Below are 15,468 nucleotides of genomic sequence, written 5' to 3'. Positions count from 1 at the left end.
GCCACAGATACACTGTACAATTTTCCGATGGCATCTTCCTAGGACCATATAGATTCAGAGGTGATTTGATGCAACCAATTTGTTGGTGTAACTTAGACTGAGACCGAAGCCTTTAACCGGGACAAAACTATGCTCCACCTCTTAGAAACACGCTCCAATCAGTGTTGTGGAATATGTTATACACCAGAAGTGTTTATAATTGTTTGGTCTGTGTTATCTCACTCTGTCTCAGCTTCACTGAGACAAGTTTATTTTGTCCTACCATTTTCTTTTTTAAAACCCATCTTACAAAATTCCTTTAGTTGCTTCAGGAGAAGAAAAAGCAAGATGTGTTCTGAGGATCTGAACAAGGTTGATGGTCAGCAATGACAATCCTGCAGTGATCCTCAGGAAGTGTTAAAACCATCCGTGGATATGAAATGAAAAAGTGATGACTATTAAAACTTGAGTAAACAGAGCCAGGCTGTAAATTAATAACCCTTACACCATTAATTTCACACACACATCATCTGAATCCGCTTGTCCCATACAGGGTCATGGGAAGCCAGAGCCTAACCTGGCAACACAGGGCAAAAGGCTGGAGGGGGAGGGGACACCAGTCCATCACAAGGCGCCCCAAGTGGGAGCTGAATCCCAGTCCCACCGGAGAGCAGGACTCCGGTCCAACCCACTGCTCCACTGCCCCTCCCCTTAATTCCAGCTGTTTCTATATTCTTTTGTTTTGATTAATCTTTTTCCTTCCCATCTGGAAAGCCTTTCGTACTATTTGACAGCACATTCGATAAACACCAAATGAGATCTTGAGTATTCTTTTTTATATAAACCAGCTTACAAGCTTTTCTTGATAATTTTTGAGCACTCAGTTTTTCCGCTACACACATGATTTCCTCTAAAGTAACATACAGAATGGGTCATTACTTACCTATCATGTCCCATGAGAAACACTGATTCTCATTAAATAACCGTTTTGTGGTAAAAATAAGCGACACAGGGGGTTTACATACTTTCAACCAGCACCGTATATACCTCAAGCACATTTGTGCATAGCCTTGTGCAGTTGAGGTGTGAGAAGTCCGAAGACAATGAAGCCTAAGACGAGTCCCTTTATTATACACTTTCCTTCTGAGATACCAGGCAGTTTTTATCTTTACAACAGGGAGAAGATGTTCTGCGCCTTAAAAGTGCTGAGTGAGTGATAAGGGACATGGCAATGAGACAGATCTGGTATGGGAACACTTTTAAATTAATTTGAAGGCACAGCTAGAAACCGCAAATGGACAGAATTACGTTAACTAAAAAGGAGATATTAAAAGTGGATTTATTAATAATGTCAAGAGGCCCTTGCTCTTTCTATTCCTAATTTCCATCACTGCCCTTACTGAAAAACTGATGACAACTTAAAATGGCCAAGAGTAGGGCCGAAATAAATTCATGAAACAGTACCGTGAGGGAAATATTATACTCTTCTTGAACTTAAGAGTTATTAAAAATCCATCTAATTTAAAACAGGGGCTGCTAAATAGGTAAATTCAGAAGTGACATGTATTTTAGCAATTAGAAAACTGGCTTGTAGCAACTGCAGGTTCATGTCTCAGAAAACACTCTTAAACATGGTACGTTGTAATAATTACTCTAGTATAATAAACATCTAAAACTGCCACTTTTGATAAAGCATCAGTTGAGTAATAAAGTAGTAATATGAATTATACGTGCAAACTCAGCAAAAAAGACTTGGGTGTATTTTTACTGCCTGTGGTCTATCCTACTTGACTGAGATTAGTATCTTCTAGAAACCACTGTGCTCTCAAGGTCAAAACCTGGCAAACTGATGTTTTACATTCGATAACAGATAGAAGTCGTAACAACAACAAGTGTGATCCTCTGAGTTACAAGGGCAACGAGAAAGGGCTGTTCACATATAATTCAAACATTTACAACTGAAGCACTGCCTTGCTTTTCACTCACCGGTGTATTCACGTTTTCGGATATTGTTTTATAGGTTTTACAGGTTGATAAGATGTTGTTAAACTTTTACTCTTTAGAGGAGTGTGCTATTCATAATTTTAGAAGGCCAAGACTGTTTTTCATATTGCAATATTATTATGCAACGTGTTTCTCTTTAACTGCTCTGTGAGTTGACACATTAGATCAAATTGACACATCAGGTCAGATTTCAGTTGCATGCTCAGCTCTAAAAATGTAAAAAAAAATAAATAACTTTCATTAAAATATCATAAAAGCTCAGAAAATAATGACAAAAGCAAGAACAGCATCCATAACGCGTGCACAGCGTGTATTGTCTTAGTCTGCTGTTGTTGGCGTGGCTAAGAGTTCCATGTCCTTTATCCGATGTCAAAATATTTGCACCAATCATTGTGCAGCACCTCCATTCATGCCCACACATGTGTCACACTCCACTTTCCTTTTACAGTCACTCTCAGGGGCATCTGCTCCACTCCCATCATAAGCAGTGGGATACAGCCAAATGAAAACTCCATAACAGGCCGGTTAAGCAACAGGTTGCCTCACTGGACCAGATAAGAGCCGTCATAACCTATTAGGTCGTACTAGGCAGCCCATGGCGCTATCTCTTCAGCCTTTCAGATTAGGGATGTTAAATAATTGTACAAACCCAAGTGGAGCCCTAAAAGGAAACTAGACAAACTATTTGGAAATCTTTCTGCTCTTAGATATGGTTCATCACTCAAAAAAAATCCCCAATTCAGAGCAGGGAAGAGCGCAGAGCGGAGAGAAAGACTTCGGTACAGCGCGTCAAAATATTGAGTTCACCGCAGTGTGATGCTGGTAGCCATTATTACAACGTTAATGATCAATCAAAAGGTCAGAGAGCAAATCTAATTAATAATATATTACTAGTATTGCGGGGGTGCGGTGGGTTGAGCCACAGTCCTCCTCGCCGGTGGGTCTGGGGTTCGAGTCCCGCTTGGGGTGCCTTGTGACGGACTGGCGTCCCGTCCTGGGTGTGTCCCCTCCCCCTCCGGCCTTACGCCCTGTGTCACCGGGTAGGCTCCGGTTCCCCTTGACCCCATATGGGATAAGTGGTTCAGAAAATGTGTGTGTGTGTGTGTGTGTGTATATGTACTAGTATTGCATCAGTCTTGCTACAGTATAACACTACTGTGATTTTCTATTGTACACTAATAGCTAAAGCAACACTCGATTATCATTTGATATTGTAACAAATAAAACAATTTATAAATTACATGATTATTGTCCGATTTAACTTATTCAGTGTTCAGAAGCATAATAGTGTTGAAAAGAGTCACTTTGGCTGAGGTTGTTCAGTTTTACATTGAGGTGTTGCATGACAAAATAAAATACATTTATATCCATGAAGCCATATACCTAAACCTTTGATCCGAAGACTTTGAATGAAGATAAATCAATGATAAGACTGGTTCTGAGGAGGAAAAAGACACCGTAACATTGTCAAATAATCAGAAAGTAGTCAAAATTACAAGTGTGTCATGTTGTGCACTAGCATGTTCTGTAATAAATTAACCCAAATAATTTTTAATAAAACAAATCTACTCATGTACATGTGTGTTTTTGAAGGGTGTGACACCACAAAGAATGAGTATTTTGCACTGTATCAATCTGTTTTCATTGATCCTTTGTCCTGATCAGGGTCACAGTAGTCCAGAACCTACCCAAGAATCACTGGGTGTAAGGAGGGGGATGGTGGTTCATCCTGGATGACACACCCATCCATCACAGAGATACATTTTGTACCATACTGTATATTAAACTGGAAGCAGAACAAATAAAGTTAAATCAAGGAATGCATTGCAGCCCAACAGGACAGCTGGTAGCATAGTGGTTAGTGCTACTGCCTTTAGACCCAGAGCTTATAAGTTTGAGCCCTACCTCTGTCTGTAGTACTGGTGAGCAATGCCCTTACCTGAAATTGCTCCAGTAAAACTACCCAGTTGTACCAATGGTTAAGTAACTGTAAGCATTTACTAATTGTAACCTTAACATTATAAGGTGCTTTGGAGAAAAGTGTCAGGTAAACAAAATTATGTACTCTGTTATATCAGCTTTATATCTTCCTAGTTACACTTCCCAAAAAATGACCACTTTATAACTTAGAATGGGCATAAACTACTTGCATATGTTTACACTGAAATTAACTTTGCTCGTGATAGGCTGAAGTTGGGTATAAATCTGACTGACATTACAAATATTCACATTAATACTGTAAAAAGTTTGTTCCATTCACATTTTTCATACGTCTCCAGCATCTGATGTGACTAGTTGTGAGACAGAGGCAGCCACAGGGTCGGAATAAGGCCATAGATACCAGGGCTTTGACAACAAAAAGGATTATATTAGAACCCGAAAGAAACAAAACAGGTCCTTCTTGAGAATGTGGTAATAAAAAGAGTCACTTAGCGTGATGAGCAAGAACCAAACAGAAACCCTCTTCCTCAAGGCCAGGCTCTTAGCTTCTTCTTCCTAAAAACAGCACTCCCAAGTCCTCAGGCCAGCTGCCTTTATAGTCTTTAGAACTAGTCCTTAAAGACCAGCAGCTGGCCGTCATAATTCAGCTGGGGCAGAGTCGGGTCTTGGAAGCTGTCCTTCCTGTTGTCCCCACTTCCTGGCCTGGGTTGGACTGCCCACCGGCTCAAACTCACTATCAGTAACTGTTTGTCGAAGTTAGGACCACATCAGCCCTGTTGCTATCCCAGAAACACGGGGTACAAGGTTAGTCAGGTACACCCTGGACAGAGCACCAGTCCATCACAGGCTGGTCACACACACACACTCATTCATTCACACAATCGCACCCTACAGGCAATTTGGAGCCATCAATTCACGTGAAACACAGAGCTGCCTGCTGCACCACCATGCCAGCTTTCAGCCTTTTTAACCTCTTCCGAATTTATAAAACTGATTCATTTATTTCAAATAAAACCCACATTCTGTCGGAACATATTAACCCAATATACAGTATTTCAGCTCAGACCTTACTCAGTAAGTCAAATTAATTTCACATATAACTCAGATTTTTAAACACCTGTTCCCAGGTTTTTTTTTTCTTCCGGTCAATGATAAATAATATACATGGCAAAAATTTGCCAGATTGTACACAGAACAGCACGTCACTGTTCAAAGATTTGCGTAGGCTAAGTACACTGCACTGGACAGATTTATAACCTTCATAACAAAGCATCATCAGTAAACATCGTCTTTCCATAATTTGATATACTGCAGTCTTAAAAACTTCAGTGTTAACCTTGCTGTCTTTTGACTGTAAATAACCAGCTTTATACCTGTGTGAGAAGAGCATTTGGACAAATCTATATCTGCAGCAAGTCATTTTATAGATCTCCTCTTTGTGTTTTGTCAGTTGCCATATTTTACAACAATTTTCATAGATAGCAATACACATTACGAAAAAGTAAAAATAAAGTGTATGAAAAAGCTAGGTATTTCTATAAAAAAATCATCTCTGTTATTCTCCTGAGCCTCTCCTGAGGTTATACAAAGCACCAAATTCACTAAATGTTTTAACCCATTAAAAATAATGACCAGTCTGAGCAAGTCAGAGTTTGATGAAGGACAGAGAAGAAGAGAGAAAAAAATTAAAATTCATTTTCCAGAAACCCTGGTTATCATTCCGCTGTTCTCATTCCAGCACCATCAACTCTCCAGCTCTATTCCCCGTGATGCCAAAAACTTGTAGGCAAGGACAAACAATATATATAATAAGTAGGGTTCAGTAGCATTCAAATTATTTTATTTTATTATTTCTCACAGTAAAAACTTTACATTTATAAAAGAGATCCACTGAAAAGGAAATAGGGTTATAAATTTAGACCAATCAGTAGTCCTATTTCAATTAGTCTGTATTCATCATTATAAACATTTTACATGTAATGTATGTAATGTAATGACTGTGATGTGACAAACACGGACAAACTTCAGAAATATTTGTGAACTTTTATATATAGTGTTGCTTGAAAGTATGTGAAGTCCTTGTGTCCCTTAGTTTTACCACAAAATGGTTATTTAATGAGAATCAGTGTTTCTCATGTGACATAGCAGATGTGTAATGACCAGTTCCATATGTTACTTTAGAGGAAATCATGTGCGTAGTAGAAACACACAAGTAGTGTAGATGTAAATATAAGTGAAGCCCACATTGCACTGGTTATACCAGGTAAGTAAGTAGAATCAGGGGTCTAAATCATAGTCGTTTATTTATTTTATATGTTTATTTTAGGATTTAACATACAGATTTTATGTTTAATATTTTATACAATAATAATGACCATCCCTATACTTTCAAGTAGTGCTATATCTTTTTTTAACAACAATCTGTGAGTGACAGACAAAGAGAGTGTGTGTGTTCCACTGATGTATGGATGAGTGACCCAGTGTAAGTAGTGTATCTAGTAGTGTAAGTCACCACGGTGAATAAGGTGTGTGGGCTAATAACACTACATAGCGTTCATTGGAGGTCGCTCCGGAGAAAAGTGTCTGCTGAATAAATAAATGTAAACTGGAGAACTGAAATCCCAGCACATGGTTTTAAACCTAAAGTACCCATCCTTTGTCACTGTCCCAGGCCAATGTTTCTCAGGATCACGTTTTTCTTAGTCTGTCAGTTCATTCATTCATTCATTCATTCATCCATTCATTCATCTTCCTCCGCTTTTATCCGGGGCCGGGTCGCGGGGGCAGCAGTCCGAGCAGAGTCCTCCAGACTTCCCTCTCCCCCGCACACCTCCTCCAGTTCCTCTGGGGAAACCCCAAGGCGTTCCCAGGCCAGCCGGGAGACATAGTCTCTCCAACGTGTCCTGGGTCTGCCCCGAGGCCTCCTCCCAGTGGGACAAGCCCGGAACACCTCCCCAGGGAGGCGTCCAGGAGGCATCCGGAACAGATGCCCGAGCCACCTCAACTGGCTCCTCTCGATGCGGAGGAGCAGCGGCTCTACTCCGAGCTCCTCCCGGGTGACTGAGCTCCTCACCCTATCCCTAAGGGTGCGCCCAGCCACTCTGCGGAGGAAACTCATTTCCGCCGCTTGTATCCGCAATCTCATTCTTTCGGTCATGATCCAGAGTTCATGACCATAGGTGAGGGTAGGAACATAGATCGACCAGTAAATTGAGAGCTTCGCCTTACGACTCAGCTCCCTCTTCACCACAACAGACCGGTACAATGACCGCATCACTGCGGACGCCGCACCGATCCGTCTGTCAACCTGCCGCTGCGTTTTTCCCTCACTCGTGAACAAGATCCCGAGATACTTAAACTCCTCCACTTGAGGGAGCAACTCCCCCCTAACCCGGAGGGGGCAATCCACCTTTTTCCGACTGAGAACCATGGCCTCGGATTTGGAGGTGCTGATTCTCATCCCTGCCGCTTCGCACTCGGCTGCAAACCTCCCCAGTGCACGCTGCAAGTCTTGACTTGATGAAGCCAACAGGACCACATCGTCCGCAAAAAACAGAGACGAGATCTCGCGGCCACCAAAACAGACACCCTCCGTTCCCTGGCTGCGCCTAGAAATTCTGTCCATGAAGATAATGAACAGAATCGGTGACAAAGGGCAGCCCTGGCGGAGTCCAACATGCACCGGGAACAGGTCTGACTTACTGCCGGCAATGCGAACCAAGCTCCTGCTCCGGTCATACAGGGAACGAACAGCCCGTAGCAGCGAGCCCCGAACCCCATAATCCCGAAGTACCCCCCACAGGATGCCACGAGGGACACGGTCGAATGCCTTCTCCAGGTCCACAAAACACATGTGGACTGGTTGGGCAAACTCCCACGAACCCTCCAACACCCTAGTGAGGGTACAGAGCTGGTCCAGTGTTCCACGGCCAGGGCGAAAACCGCATTGCTCCTCCTGTATCCGAGGTTCGACTATCGGTCGGATTCTCCTTTCCAGTATTGTTAACTAACCCTAGTTACCTCCTGTTATGACCTCCAATAAAAGGGCAAAGTATTTGGATTTCACTCGTGAATACATGGAAAATTTAATTTCAAACAGGCAAACTGGAGACTCCATTCATTCTGGATATGGGAATATGGAAATAATTGAGTGTACATAGCATAAGATGTGTTGGTATAGAGAAAGTGAACAAGAGTTCAACATCAACTCCTGCTGCATCTTAATGACCAACCGTTGGTTCAGATCCCATTCTTACAAGGTTATGAAATCTAATTTGCTGCAGTTATGATCCTCTTGAGTGGATGGCGCTCTAGACAGACCCACATCATAGTTTCATACATCTTGAAGAACATTTTTTAACTAATCACATGGTCATATATTGGGCACCAGGCAGCATAGTGACCAGAGCTGCTGCCTGTGGGCCCACAGGTCTGAATCTCAGCCTCAGCAGAAGAGTTCTTGAGCAAAGGACTTACTCTAAATCACTCCAGCAAAATTACCCATATAAATGGGTAAATTACTGTAAGTATCTTAAGTCTCTTTACAGAAAAGTGTCAGCTAAATTAGTAAATGTATAATGTAACCCAAAAATTTCCTTTCTGAACCGATTACTGTCACTCCTGAAAAAATTCACTTAAAAAAATTAAGATGCCAGTATTGATGTGGGGGGTTCATTTTTACAGCACCTCTGTTTGTGTATGCATGAATAATTTATATTTACATACATTTATTCATTTAGCTGACACTTTCCTCCAAAGCAACTTACAATGTTAAGCTACTTACAGTGATTTATCCATTTATACTGGGTAATTTTACCAGAGCAATTTAGGGTAAGTACCTTGCTCACAGGTATTACAGCAGGAGGTAAAATTTGGATGCAAAGCTGGCAACTATAACCACTACGCTACCAGCTGTCTCGTAATACATGTATTTTTCATTTAATTAAACGTGAGTCTGGTATGAGTTTGGCTTACATCATGAAAATTTCTATTTGGCATTCGCTGCCAGTGAGAGCAGCATGGCCCAAAAATGCCCTTAGCATCAGCAATCAGTAGATTCCCCCAGAGAGAGACTCCCCTCTTAACACATGTTCGTGGAGTCGGGTGTGTAGCTGCAACATTCAGTGGCTGTCTGCAAGCAGGAAAACCAGGAGAGCAATTCTAGTTTTATGGAGCAGAAGAAAAAGAGGCGAGAAATTTGGCAGTTTGTGACAATTCCCTCCCAGCATGCTCTTCCTCCCTCCTGTCATGCTTCTTATGGGCAAATTGTTGAGAGTGCAGATTGAGACTCAAGGAGACTCACTCTTCATTTCCTGTTGTCTTCGAACAGACCGCCACTCCGTAATTGCTCATTTAGCAATCAGTCAGCATTCGGATGGAGGAAGCGCCCAACTCAACTTCCCTGGAGTTCCAAAAATGGTTTGAAAGTCCTGGTGGCTGGTGGCATCTTGGTTGGAGTGGCTGCCTTTGGCTCTGAAGCTTGCCTGTTCAGTCCCTACCTCTGGCTATTGTACCCTTGAACAAGGTGCTTCTCCTGCAATTGCTCCAGTGTCATTGCCTGGCTGGGTGCCTAGTTGTGGCACTGCAATGGACTGGCATCCTGTCCACGGTGTGTCCCCTCCCTTTCAGCCCCAATGTCTCTGGAATAGGCCCCAGCTTGCCATGACCCTGCTTGGGACAAGCGGTTATTGAAGTTGGTTGGTTTGAAAGCCCTGATTTAGTGTGAGTGAACTTTTCCGGCTCGGAGCAGCCTGTCATGTCACAGGCCACGGCGAAATGTGGACGTGAGCCCTCCTTGTTGAGTTTTTCTTCCTTTGCTGCATGACATCAGTGGCTCCGAAAAGAACAGCAGGCGAGCTCGTTGTGAGGGCTGTAAATTATTGACCATAAAATTCAAACCAGCACCACTGACGCAGTGTGTAAATACAGAGTTCCAATGCAGCGCCTCCAGACCCGCAGCACTGAGACACATAGCTGTGGTCATATGGCAGCGTGTCCTCGGTGGGACGTTTGTCCTCCGCGGCAGACATGGGGTAACTGTATTTCCAGAGAGTAGGGCTGATCATTTACCCCACTCCTGTCTGCAGAAGTCAACTATTGTTCTCATTAAATTCAGCCACAGGGTTTTTCCCACAGCTTCTGGTCACTTTTTAGCACCATTCTCTGACAATTTGGAACAACGGCTGTCCCACCCGTCACCCTGGATGTGCCACCGTACTGCCGTGATAACTTTTTAATCTGAAGCGACCATCTTTATCAATTGAAAATTACTTCTTTAAGTAGTTAATTTTCAGCCTTTTGCTACTAAAGCACTTTTATTCAGTTTGCATGATTTTCACAAGGACCTGTGGATATTTTTCAAAAATCTGCGTCATTAGGACACATTATCATGCACCGTCAGGTATGGGCACAGACAGCAGTGGTACAGGCCAGCTCAAAACACTGCATTTTGTTGAAACCATGGTAATTTGGGCAAATTGTGAGTAATAACTGACAAAGGATATGTTTTGCCATCTTTTGGTGTGTTTTTTTATTAATAGATAGCTAAATATATTTAGAAGCACCAGTCTCGTCGAATGAAGACACACAGCTATCCTATGTTTTCCATGTCTACGAATTAATGGTGTCTAGCAGGCATCAACAGTTCTTCTCCTCCTTTTATGATGCTTTCCTTACACCGCATCCAGCGCATCACTGACCACAATAGTTAACATCTGGGAATAAAACACCTTTTTTGCCTCCTTTTCTTCGTACGCTTTTTGAAACCAAGCAGTGATTGAATACACTTTTACAAGAGCCTTCTTTCATTGCTTTCCTGATGGGGTCAAGGAATAGTTTTCCTTCACACTGTGTTTTGTGATATACTGCTTCTGAATAAATGAAGAATATGAAGAAAAATCTGTTCATAAAGTAAATTATGGTAGTAGTAGTATTGTGTGTAATAATACAGCACTATATTATAGTATAATTTAGCAGTGAGCCAGTCCTAGGTAATTGGGTACTCATTGAATTACCTTGTAACGGTACACAAATAAATTGATATTTTCGACATTTCCCTGTGGTTATTTAGTCTCGCTTGAGAGTCTCCAACCCCCTTAATTGAAAACAACCAGACAGTCTTAATTGTTTTGTGGTGCTCCATTTACTCCCATATTCCCTCTCAGCTTATTCTTTCCCTCAATATGTTTGAAAGGAACTTGTGGGTGTGTTTTTTTTTTTTTTTTTTGACATTATTGTAGAGCATCTGGTGCAGGACAGACTGCCTTTATTGGGTATTTCAGCATCATAGGGCCAACTGCTAGCATACTGGTGAGTGCTGCTGCTGCCTTTGGACCCAAAGGTCACAGGTTTGAATCCCATTTCTTGCTGCAATAATCTGGAGAAAGGTACTTTACACTAAATTTCATCAGTAAAATTACCCAGCTGTAAAAATGGGAAAGGGGACACAGTGGTACAGTGGGCTTGGCCGGGTCCCACTCTCCAGTGGGTCTGAGGTTCGAGTCCTGCTTGGTGTGCCTGGCGATGAACTGGCATCCCGTCCTGGGTGTATCCCCTCCCCCTTGAGCTTTATGCCCTTGTTGCTGGGTTAAGCTCCAGTTCACTGTGACCCTGCTTGGGACAAGCAGTTTCAGCCTGTGTGTGTGTAAAAATAAATGAATAATTGCAATTAGGTAAACATTATAAGTACCTTTGGAGAAAAGTGCCAGTTAAATGAGTAAATGTCCAAACAAGAATGATACCTTTTTTGACCCAACAGTAAAAGAAGCTTTGAGCAGTTTTGCAAAGGCATATGCTGTTGACACTACAGAACCATAGAAAGACTGTACTTTTCTAACAAAACTTTCTGAATGTTCTTTTTTCATCATTCTTCACTTGTAATTTTTTACAAGGCAACCAGGCTTGCATGAGATCCACCCAGTTTCATTAAGTGGGCTATACTGGTTTCATTAAATGGTAAGGTTCCATCTGATGCAAGAATTGAGCTTGTGACCAGAGCACTCCCCTTCAGATTGATATAGCTTCTCCATACCCTTCTGGAGAATTTTTCATTCATTTCACTGTGTTGAGGAAAGATTCCTAGCTTTCTTCACACTATCAGCAAGATGTCTGAGTGGAATATGTGTCTTATTAGTATTATTATTATTATTGGCGCGGTGGCGTGGTGGGTTGGGCTGCAGTCCTGCTCTCTGGTGGGTCTGAGGTTCAAGCCCTGCTTGGGGTGCCTTGCGGCGGACTGGCGTCCCGTCCTGGGTGTGTCCCCCTCCCCTTCCGGCCTTATGCCCTGTGTTACCGGGTAGGCTCCGGTTCCCCGTGACCCCGTATGGGACGAGCGGTTGTGTGTGTGTGTGTGTGTGTGTGTGTGTGTGTGTGTGGGGTGGCGCAGTGGGTTGAACTGGGTCCTGCTCTCCAGTGGGTCTGGGGTTTGAGTCCTGCTTGGGGTGCCTTGCGATGGACTGGCGTCCTGTCTTGGGTGTGTCCCCTCCCCCTCCGGCCTTATGCCCTGTGTTGCCGGGTAGGTTCCGGCTCCCCGTATGGGACAGGCTGTTCAGAAAGTGTGTGTGTGTGTAGTATTATTAGTGTCACTGCATGAGAAGAGTGCTCTGTAAAAAGGTCCTCTGACCATTTATAAAATTGAATTGAAGTAGCAGTAGTAGTAGTATCCAATTAATCTAATTTCTATAACTGCTTGTCCTGAGTTAACTGGAGCCCATCCTGGAAGCATTGGGCACAAGGCTAAGGGGGTTATTACTCTTATTAAGAGGGGTGTTGTGGTGCAGCAGGTTTGGCCTGTGCCTGTTCTCTGGTGGGTCTGGGGTTTGAGTCCTGCTTGGGGTGCCTTGCGAGGACTGGTGTCCCATCGTGGGTGTGTCCCCTCCCCCTCCAGCCTTTCACCCCGGGTTAGGGTTTGGTTTCCCAGGACCCCACTTGGGACAAATGGTTTCAGTCACTGTGTATTATTATTACTATTACTACTACTAGTCCTGAAAAAGATCATCCCCACATAATTTTTAATATATTTTTTGCTATTGAAAAGTAATTCATCAATTGTACAGCTATACAACAGAATTGTACAGAACGTGCACTCTTCATGAAAGATTTGAGCTCTCCTGTTATACCAGTTTCAATATCTTCTTATAAAAATGATTTAGTGTTTGCAAACAGCACTGGGAGCTGCTCAGGGAGCCCATTCTTTCTGGTGACTTTGATCTTTTTGTGACTGCTGATGAGGTCAGAGATTTTATGAGTTCCTCTTTACGATATAGTAATAAACAACCTTATCTACTCATTAACGCACGGACACTTTGCTCAGTCGCGGCTCGTCCAATAGCAAGTTGTACCCGTGGTTAAATAGGCGACATCCTGAGAGCAGGACAGACAGTGGGCGAAACTCGACTGAAACAAGAGCCATAGAAGCAGCAGCAAAGAAAAGCTGTAACAGAAGAAGATGAAAACCTTCCTGTTCTTCGCTCTTCTGCTGACCGTTTACTGCCTGGTCGCTCAGGCCGTTCAGGTCAAAGTAAGTGCATCGCTTTTCCAGTTCACCCATCTCTATACGAGCTACACTTTGTTGGAAGTGCTACTACTGCTTAGATCGGAGCTCAAGTTCTGCTGAACTAGAGACCATCGTGAAAACACAGATACTACACTTCAGTTGAAATAAACTGAAATTGCTGAGGATGTGCGGTAATAATATGTAATCATAACTGATTGGCATTATTTGGAGCCCAGGGTGCTTGTGAGGAATGACAGTGTGAACCACCGCTGTCTATATCTCAAAGAAGTCATAAATGCTGAAAAAGTTGGCGATTCTCCACTTCTTCCACCGGTTTGGCCTTAGACGTGAGCCATGAAAAGCTCGAACGTTCTGCCTACTTGTCTCTTCCAGGAAGGAGACTTCACTTTCTCACTGGAGTCAGTTAAAAAACTGAAAAACCTGATGGACGTCAGGGTGGTGAAGGATTCAAACCCCCGCCTGGCAAGCACCAGCACGGCAGCCCTCTGTGCCAACCCTGCCCTCCCAGAGGAGTTTAAGCCAGTGTGCCAGAGCAAGAGCGCAGCCCTGTCATTTTACAGACTTGGTAAGAAGCCGCCATTGGCTTTGGGTGATGTGTGAGAGATCTGTTCTGCCGTGGGTTAAAATGCTGAAAAAAATTGACATGACTCTCAAAACTGTGCCAACAGTCATGTGTCACTATTAATCATAAACGACACCAGCTGGTTTTATGCGTAAACACACAGAGAATAAAGCAGTACTACTGTCAATTCCAAGTCCTAGTGTGGGGGTGCACTTGGTATTGGACAATCTGAATTTGTGCACTGTGTGTGTGTGGCATGCCACTAACTGATGCCTTTCGCCCCCCACTTTGCAGGTTCCGTGGCCTACAATTCGGATGTGTGTGAGATCTGTGCGTTTGCTGCCTGCACCGGCTGCTGAGCCGCGTACAGCCCCCTCCCAAAGACCAAGAGCCATCCGGGGGACAGATCCTCACACACACAGTCCGACTCCTTCTCCATCCACGAATTCATTCGAAATGTGCTTTTATTAAGAATACACTATTATTCCATGCCGATGTACTGTGCCCTGCAAAAAAAAGAAAAAAATTGCTTGTGTGTTTATCGTAGCTGATAAAAATTCTTCTGTGTGTTTTAATTTCACTTTATAACCATACAGTAGACAAATTGTAATAGAGAAATGTGCAATCAGTGAAGAAAAATTATTTAGAGGCTGTTGTTACTTTTTGAACATGTTTTTAATCCTGTCCTTAGGACTTGCTTTTTCTTTGTTACAAGGCTGTTGAGTCTTCCAAGCTTATTACTTATTTAAAATATATTAGAAACTATTTTTATATAGATTAATGTTGGAATTTGTGTATTCTTAACCTTGTTTTCATATTTCATGCAATAAAATACAGCTAAAAACAGTTTAAATTTGTATTAATTTCTGCCGCTGACAGGGTTATTACAATAATAATGAGGTTGTAACTATAATAACAACAAATATTCAGCAAAAAAGTATACTTTCTTCATAAGACCAGACTTTCACTTTAAGTAAAAGGGAGTACAGAGGACAAGGTTCTCATTTAACATAAGAGCAGTGAATAACATGTCCTGATTAAAACTGAAAGCTCTGTGGTTTGAAATTTTGATAAAAATTGAAAAATGTGCAAATAGAGGCTGTCAGTCAATAACTTGAAATCTCAGACTTTGCTTCACATTTACAAATATATTTCTAAAGGCTTTTAATTAAATAAGCATTTCTTTTTCAGGTGTGCCCCATAATATAGGTATGAGAAACACACACACACACACTTTCAGAACTGCTTGTCCTATACGGGGTTGCGGAGCCTACCCGGCAACACAGAGCGTAAGGCCGGAGGGGGAGGGGACACACCCAGGACGGGACGCCAGTCCATCGCAAGGCACCCCAAGCAGGACTCGAACCCCAGACCCACCAGACAGCAGGACTGTGGTCCAACCCACTGCGCCACTACACCCCTTAGTATGAGGAACAATTTATAGAAATCATGGCGACAGCAAGAAGTG

At 42.7% G+C, this 15,468-nt stretch overlaps 1 protein-coding gene across 1 annotated transcript; it reads left to right on the top strand.

Moving 5' to 3' along the window:
- Positions 1-13,310: 13,310 nt before the first annotated feature.
- LOC108918394 (guanylin-like) lies at positions 13,311-14,724 on the top strand. The gene is made up of 3 exons (XM_018725549.2): positions 13,311-13,441; positions 13,811-14,003; positions 14,295-14,724. Exons 1-3 carry the CDS (start codon positions 13,370-13,372, stop codon positions 14,357-14,359), a joined length of 330 nt encoding a protein of 109 aa, XP_018581065.1. The 5' UTR covers positions 13,311-13,369; the 3' UTR covers positions 14,360-14,724.
- The last annotated feature ends 744 nt before the right edge of the window (positions 14,725-15,468 follow it).

This window comes from Scleropages formosus, chromosome 22, assembly GCF_900964775.1.
Source record: "Scleropages formosus chromosome 22, fSclFor1.1, whole genome shotgun sequence".
NCBI classification, from domain to species: domain Eukaryota; kingdom Metazoa; phylum Chordata; class Actinopteri; order Osteoglossiformes; family Osteoglossidae; genus Scleropages; species Scleropages formosus.
This window is presented reverse-complemented; position numbering and strand designations above follow the sequence as displayed.